Genomic DNA, 7,880 nt, shown 5'->3' with positions numbered 1-7,880 from the left:
TCGCCGAGTTAGGTCGGCGGTTGTATAGCTGCGCAGAGGTGGTCCCCTCGCGTCCGACCTGCGGACAGACGAGTGCTCGCTACCACTCGTCCGACTATCAAGTCAGATCACTTCGAGGCTCGCCGAGTTTGGTTCGGCTGAGCTCGTTCACACCCTGTGCCCTCATCAAAGGATGGACGACGGCGCGCGAGCGCTTTTACAGGTCACCGAGCGCAGAGGCTGCTCAGCTAGAAGTGTTACGGCACCCGGGCTATCCGACGTACCGGCCCGCTGAGTATGCGGGACTTTCTTTCGCGCGTAGCGAGACTTTTGGTCTACCCGGACCGACCTAATCTCTTGGCGCTACCAGTCAATACCCTACAAGCTATGCCTCTCGAGTACTGACGGCAGGCATAATCCAGCCCTATGCAGGGACTTACTGGAAAAGTGTACACGTGTCTTGGACTAAGAAAATTCTGCTCTGTTATCTTCTGGGAGCCCTTTCGGCTCCCCCAATTTAATCCTATGCTTCTGAAACAAATATCTAGTGAAATGTAGTCGTTTCGGATCTCTACCGACCCTTCAGCTGGGTTCAGGCGACCGTTGAGCTCAGCGGCTATCCGGATAGCATATCCGGACAGATCGCCGAGTACTTACCGGGATCCTTTGTTCCTAAGCTCTGGGTTATCAGACCGAGCCGATTCTTGATCTAAAGTAGGTTGGCGTATGGTCGAATCTGAAAATCCCTACACCACAGAGCAATAGGAAACAAGAGAAGCCTTGAGCACTAGAAGCCCAATTGGAAAGTGATTTTTATCGATGAGGTGGAGCTGATGGTCAACGAGCGGATCCCATCCATCCAACGATAGGCTGAGCGACTACTTAAGTTCGTTTCGCACGGAGAAATTATCAGCAACTACTCATTTTAACTCTGAAAACTAATGTTTCTACTAAAACAAATGGCTTGCCAAAGAAAATAAAAAATAGGATTTATAAGACGCTTGCACTTATTTATAAAATTTGTATTATTAATACCCGACAATTTACGCGAAGGGTGGTCCACACACTCGTGAATTAATCCCTGTAGGGCTGTCCGTATTTATACTATTCGGGAATACTTTCAACCTCTGGCAACTTCGAGCTACATGCAATGTTACTGTACATATTTACACCAGAGAACCATTAAAAAGCCCCACATCGAATGCAAAAGACAAGATATTGACTGCGTTAGAGGTATGATGTTGTGGAGCTTCACTCATACAAGATGCTGTAGCCAAAATCCATGCGCTCATCCTCCTCTTCCTCTCGCTTCGACTGCGAGCGTCTGGTCATGGCGATCAGCACCACAGCAACCAGCAGCAGGACCGCACCTCCTATCACGTTGAGGAACGAAGCCTGCGCATTGGCAACGCCCACGTCGTTAACGTCCGATGCCAGCAAAGCTGTGGCCGTAGCGGTTGCTGGAGAAGGAGCCATGGAGATACCGGACAGTGAGTCCACCAGCGCATCCAGCTCTTTCTGCTTCTGCTCTTGCTCGTCGGCAAATATGTCCGTCTCCGCCACGAGCTCGTTGTGAGTCTCCGGTGCGGGACCGTCAGCCAGGAAGTTAACCAGCTGATCGATCTTGTCCTTCTGCGCGGCGTCACTGGCCAAGAAGCTCTGCAGATCTCCCAGACCCGATGGCTGAGCAAGACTGTCAACCAATGCGTCGAGCTCGTCTTGTCGGGCCTGTTGCCCCTCGGCGAAAACGTCGTCGTTGGCCAGCAATATGTGACGATTTTTGCCGTCATCCATGGACAATTCCTCCGCGATTAGCGAGCGGTGGGGGTCTTCACCGGCGTATGAAGGCATCTCAGCGATCGAAAGGCGAGATAGAGAGACGAGGAGGAAGATACTCAAATACTAGTGGTACAAGCATTCACGACGGTTGGGGGTCATCTTGTCACTTTGATTCCTCGTTTTAGTGACACCATGTAGACGCCACTTTCAAGTCTGCATCTATGGCTTTTAGAGGCGTGTTTCTTCAGCTAATCGAGGACGAGAACGCCGCAGGTTTTCGCGTCGTGGCGTCCGACACCAAGCTTACATTGCCTCCACGCCCCTACCCGGCGCGCGAGACATTTCTGACCAAGTGGAGCCAGCAGAAGCTCGTGGTGGCCGACGCTGTGACTGACAAGTTGCTGCAGGTGGCGCGTTTGGCCACAGTATCGCTGCATCGCGACGAGCGGTCGATACTATGGGGCGTCACGGCCCCATTCGTACCGGCCGAAAGTCGAACGGTGGGTGCCGCGCCCCTGGACAGCTATGCGGACGTTCCTCAGGCTGTCAAGAAGACGCACGTGCTCACAGCCGCTGCCAGTAGCAAGGATGCGGCGTCTCTGGCAGCGGCTGTGGCTTCCCCGAGTGTAATTGCTGAGGGGAACGCCCCGCAGGGACTTACGCTTCGACCTAAACGGGGTGCTGAGCCGCCCACGAGGCTCTGCTACTGCTTCCACTTCCGCACTGACTTTGAGTACGAGCTGTTCGCACGCACACTGGAGGCCTTTACACGCATGCAACGATATGCATTGCTGCAAAACTCAGTAGTGATGGAGATGGAGATCTCGCAGGAACACAAGAAGCGGAAGCTGGACGAGGGCATTCGCCTGCAGGCCACGGCTGACAAAACCAAGAAGCGCGAGGAGCAACTGGCGCTGATCAAAGCCAAGAAGCAGGCCAAGAAACGGGACAAAGAGCAGGACAAGACACTCGTACAAGCAGAGACAAAGAAAAAAACCAAAACCAAGGGCAAAGCGAAGGTGAAGGCTGCTACGCCCCCGAGCAAGATGATCTGTGTCCTGTGTCGCATGCAGAGGAAGCCTGATGCGCCAGAATATCCGAAACATCCTTTCGTGCTGAAGGTTCGTGTCATCGAACTCAGTTCGAGAATTCCTGCGGTGATGCTTTTTGCACTTTCAGAAACCGGTGAGGAATTTGCTGCGCTAGAAGACCCGTTGATCTGAGTAGTAGAATGTAAAACTGAAAGTGAATTCAAATTGGTTAGCTTCTCTCTAGCTTCTCTGCCTGCTTCAAAGAGTAACTTGTACATGAAAACATACATTGCCGCCTTCGATGCTGGTGCCATCACCAGCCAGGTACTTGTGCAGCCTGAATCTTCAACAGCGCCAGTCATGACTTCTGATTTCGCTGTGGACACCTTCGGTGCCCACCTTCTTCTAGTCGCTTGCTGCTTTTCACCCACGACACTGGCAGCTTTGTCGTGGCTTGATTTCTTCGAGCTGGACGCCTCCACAAGATCTTGGGCCAGCTGGTTTCGGAGAAATGGCTAGAGTTTTGCCATCTGCAACAGCCTCCCTCAAAAGCTACGCCATATCGACCACTTTTACCATGTGAAGCTGATCCCGTAGACGCTCGAACACAATGCGCTGCAGTGGCTTGGTCATAATGTCGGCGATCTGTTGTTGAGTTGGGCAGTATTTTACCGTCACATCGCCCTGTTGAATCACGTCTCTGATGAAATGATACCTTATGTTGATGTGCTTTGTTCGAGGACTTGACATCTCGTTCGTCATCGATTTGATAGCAGATTGATTGTCAACCTGCAGCAGGACAGCTTCTTTCGCTGTCCATAGTCGAAGTTCGACCAGTAGTTGCTTGACCCATACAGCGTCCTTCATCGCCATAGCGGCCGCGACATACTCAGATTCCATGGTCGACAGCGCGACCGATGCTTGCTTCTTTGAAGCCCACGAAATTGCTGAGCTATTCACCATCAATACAGCACCGGAGACAGATTTGGCATCGGTACTATCGCCGGCCCAGTCAGCATCGCTGTAGATTGTCACGGCTACCTTCGAGCCGACACCTTGCCCGTACTTGTAGTTAAGTCCAAACGCTGTCGTTCCTCGTAGATAACGAAGTACGCGTTTAACGCCTTGCCAATGGCTCTGACGTGGCCGAGCAACGAAACGAGCCAAATAGTTGACAGCTGCAGTAATATCGGGGCGAGTGCAGTTTGAAATCCAGAGCAGAGACCCGATTGCCCGTCTCATAATCGTGGTTTGCTCCATCATCAAATCGTCGTCGAATGCGATTGATGGGTCCATGGGCGTGCTGACAGGCCTGCATTCGGCCATCCCCATTTCGCGGAGGAGTTCTTCGATCGTGTCGTGCTGGTGAAGCAGTATGCCGTCGTTGGTGTGCTCAATACTGATACCAAGACATTTAGCAGCCACGCCCATGTCCTTAATGTCGAACTTGATGCCGAGTTGTCGCATTACCCAGTCACTATCAGCATCAACTTCACTGACGATAATCACATCGTCCACATAGAGACCCAGCAAGGTCAGCTTGCTATTGTAGCGACGAAAGTAGAGACATGGGTCCATCTTGCTTCTAGTGAAGCCAAGCGACAGTAGAAACGCGTTCATCTCCCGGTTCCAGAGCAACCCGCTCTGCTTGAGACCATACAGTGACTTGAGCAATAGCCACGCTGTGCCGTTCGCTACTGGGGTGCCTTTAGGTGGCTTCATCAGGATTGGGCGGTCTAGTGGAGCCTTGACATACGCGTTCGGGACATCGCCCTGACGCAACCGACGCTTCCATAGAGCCGCAAGCGCCACGAGTAGACGAAGACTGGTGATCTTGAGTACTGGAGAATAGGTCTGGTCAAAATCAATCCCATATCGCTGCGTAAAACCTCTTGCAACTAATCGAGCTTTAAAGCGCTCGAGTTCGCCTCGGTTGTTGAACTTAATGCGAAATACCCACTTCGACGATATCATGTTTGCTCCTGCTGGAGCTCGCACAACTTCCCATGTACCATTCGCTTGAAGGTCAGCTAGCTCCTTCTCGATTGCTGCCTTCCATTCAGGCCACTCAGGCGTCGCCATGGCTTCTGTTAGATTTCTGGGGGTAATCATCTTGGTCATTGCGGTTGTTAGCATCAGGCTGGCTGAACCGGCAACTTCCGTGATCAAGTCATGGGGCAATGAGAAGTCTGCGGTTCTTGACTTCTTGCGCGTACCAAACACACGACGAATGGCTGCTGCGCTGACGGGACTGCCAGCGTACTCGTCTTCACCACTGTCGCTTGCAGCGTCGATCGAGTTTTGCTTCTTGCGCTTCTGGTTCTGTGAGCGGAGAACCATCCCGACTTTTGAAGAACGGAGAGAGGGACTTGAATTATCGAGTTCGTCAGCGCCGCTCGGACCTTGATCACCAGCTTGATTGGCTGGATTTTTGTCGTAGTTCTTCTTTGTAGAATCAAAGGCGTCAGTACTACCTTCGGCGCCTGACTCACCATGTAGCTCCGCTAGTGTTGTTCTAGCCTCATTATCACTCACATCGAGCTTGTCTACGTTCTGGACATCCGCGCTCACGACGATCTTCTTCGTCCGTGGGATGAGAATCCGATAGCCCTTCTGCTGTTCACTGACGCCAATTACGATGCCCTTTTCAGCTCGTTTCTTGAGTGAAGCTCCTGCCTTGTGCGCCACGTGAACAGTACAGCTCGATCCGAATTTTAAAATATGTCCCACCTTGGGTGGTTTGTCCAACAGTACATGCAGCGGCGCTTTGAAATCTGCGTTTGCTCGGGTTGGAAGATGATTTCTGATGTAGGAGGCGTATCTGGCAGCATCACCCCAATAACGCTCGGGAAGCTTTGACGCCCACAGCATGGCACGACCGGCGTTCATGATTGTCCGGTGCATCCTTTCCACTTTGCCGTTCGAGGCCGAGCTGTCTGGAAGTGTTAGTTGCTGCCTTATGCCGTGTCGTTTGAGGAACGCGACAAACTCTCGCCCTTGAAACTCTCCACCTCCGTCTGTGCGAACAACTTTCACAGTGACGCCGTACTGGCGCTGGAATTCCGGCACAAAATTCATCACATGCTCAGCTGCCTCGTTCTTCGACTGGAGAAGGTACACACGATTGAAGCTTGACCCGTAGTCAACAATAGTGAGTAGGTGCTTGTTACCGTTTCGATCTGGATTCATGTCCGTCTTTAAATCGATCCCAAGGACAGCACCAATTTCATCCGTCGGCGCTGATGTCGACGTATCTGCTGTCGGCTGTGCACTCTTCGTCTGTTTAGCTTCTGCACAGGTCAAACAAAAACGGAGTTTCTTCGACAGTACCTCCATGTCGCTCGTTAAGCCCTTCGAATGCATGCGAAGCAGATCTTGAAAATTTACGTGGCCGAGCCGCTCGTGCCACTGCTGTAGTGTGGTCCTTGATATACCCACAAACATGGCCGCCGCGTCTTCATGGTTCTTGACGGTCTCGCCGTTCAGAATCCACAGCTTCCCTTGGCGCGCTGCGACAGCCACGCAAGTGCCGTAGCTGTTGATAAGACGGCACTGCGTTCTGCTAAATGTACTTGAAATGCCGTGCTCACCCAGCTCGGTTACGGAGAGTAGATTTCGCTCAAGCCCAGGAACAAAATGCACTTCGTGTAGCATGACGATAGTCGTCTTGTCGCTGCTTTGCACGCGGAGAAGACAGCTTCCTTTGACACTGGCTTGTAGTAGACCACCATTTGCTACAGTTATAACTAAGTCGGAAGGTGAAATCCCAAACAGCATATCCGCACTTGAGCACATGTGATGAGACGCACCAGAGTCAACCAGCCAGCTCGTCACTTGTGTTGCATGCCTGTTGGTTACTGACGTGGCCATCCACAGGTCAGCAGACCCGTCTCCATCATCGTCACTCTGGCTGCTTTGCGGCCTCGCCTGGTGCGCCGATCCGTGCTGTTGCTTTTTCGGGCTCGGGCAGTCGGCTTCTCTGTGGCCAGGTTCGTCACAGTTCCAGCAGCGAAACGTTCTTGTGCTCGTATTAGCGTGACCGCTATCCGTCTGCCTCGGGCTCTGGGACTGCTGTTTGCTGCGCTGTCTTTGCTTACTCTGCTGGTTGTGTCCATGTTGCTGCTGCTGACTATGGCCGCGTTGCTGCTGCTGCCATCCCTGTTTCTTCTGACTGTTTCCAGCAGGCGCTCCTTGGTGTTGCTGCTGACGGGGAGGGTTGCTCTTGCCTCCCTGCTTGTTGTGACCGACACGACGACCGTCGCCCTTGAGACGAATCAGAAAGTCAACGACTTTGTTGAGCTCTTCATTGTAGTTGGTGTTCGTCTCATCAACCTTGCTTAGTAAAGTCGATTTTAGGTCGGGACAAGCGTTGTTGCACACTGTTTCTAGCAGTAATTGTGAGCGGTCACCTTCCATGAGCCGCTCGATGAACTTTAAATAGCTGACATATTCTTTCCAAGTATCACCTGCGCGCTTGGTGGTATCCAGTCGTTTTCCAAGCTCGTACTGGCTTAGACGACAACCAAATTCCTTCATAAGGTGTGCGGTCAGCACCTCGTAGCTGACATCACTGGTGCCTGCCAACTCATGATATGCACGAGCAGCTTGATCTTCCAAGAAAGTGCCCAGCACAGAAGCCCTTAGCTCGCTTGACCACTGTGACTTATTTAGCAGCCTTTCCATGCGCACCGCGCTCTCAAATTCGTTCAGGAAGTCCTCGACCCCGGCTCCGAGTCCTGGATACTTTTCAACACCAGTAAAGCGTCGACAGTGTATGTCTTTCAGCTTCGGCGGCCTGTGAGCGCTGTGAGTCACTGTCGCTGTGACCGGTGGGCTCTCGGTGGTCTGCTCCATTGATTGAGAGGGTGGCTTCTGCTCTATCGATGATTTCTTGGACACTGAGAGCGAGGAAGGCTCCGGACTTTCTTTGCCAGCTACCGAGATATCAGCTGCTGCTGACTTTGCCTCATCTGACTCTTCTTGTGGTATTGTGGAAGAGATCTTTGGATTCTCGTGCTGTGGCTCAGCTACGGTGTACCCGTCGGGTGCCACCTCCGTTGTTATGCGAGTGCTCATCTTCACAGGGGTTGT

The 7,880-nt window shown here is 52.3% G+C and overlaps 2 protein-coding genes across 2 annotated transcripts; one reads left to right on the top strand and one right to left on the bottom strand.

Moving 5' to 3' along the window:
• Positions 1 to 1,220: 1,220 nt before the first annotated feature.
• Positions 1,221 to 1,857, bottom strand: PITG_20505 (uncharacterized protein; the record flags this gene model as incomplete). Its single annotated transcript, XM_002895631.1, has 1 exon — positions 1,221 to 1,857. The coding sequence occupies one exon, from the start codon at positions 1,453 to 1,455 to the stop codon at positions 1,231 to 1,233; it is 225 nt and encodes a 74-aa protein (XP_002895677.1).
• A 122-nt stretch (positions 1,858 to 1,979) lies between these two features.
• Positions 1,980 to 2,981, top strand: PITG_20504 (uncharacterized protein; the record flags this gene model as incomplete). Its single annotated transcript, XM_002895630.1, has 1 exon — positions 1,980 to 2,981. One exon carries the CDS (start codon positions 1,980 to 1,982, stop codon positions 2,979 to 2,981), a length of 1,002 nt encoding a protein of 333 aa, XP_002895676.1.
• Between the last annotated feature and the right edge of the window lie 4,899 nt (positions 2,982 to 7,880).

The sequence above is a fragment of the Phytophthora infestans genome, genomic scaffold (assembly GCF_000142945.1).
Source record: "Phytophthora infestans T30-4 supercont1.146 genomic scaffold, whole genome shotgun sequence".
NCBI classification, from domain to species: domain Eukaryota; phylum Oomycota; class Peronosporomycetes; order Peronosporales; family Peronosporaceae; genus Phytophthora; species Phytophthora infestans.
This window is presented reverse-complemented; position numbering and strand designations above follow the sequence as displayed.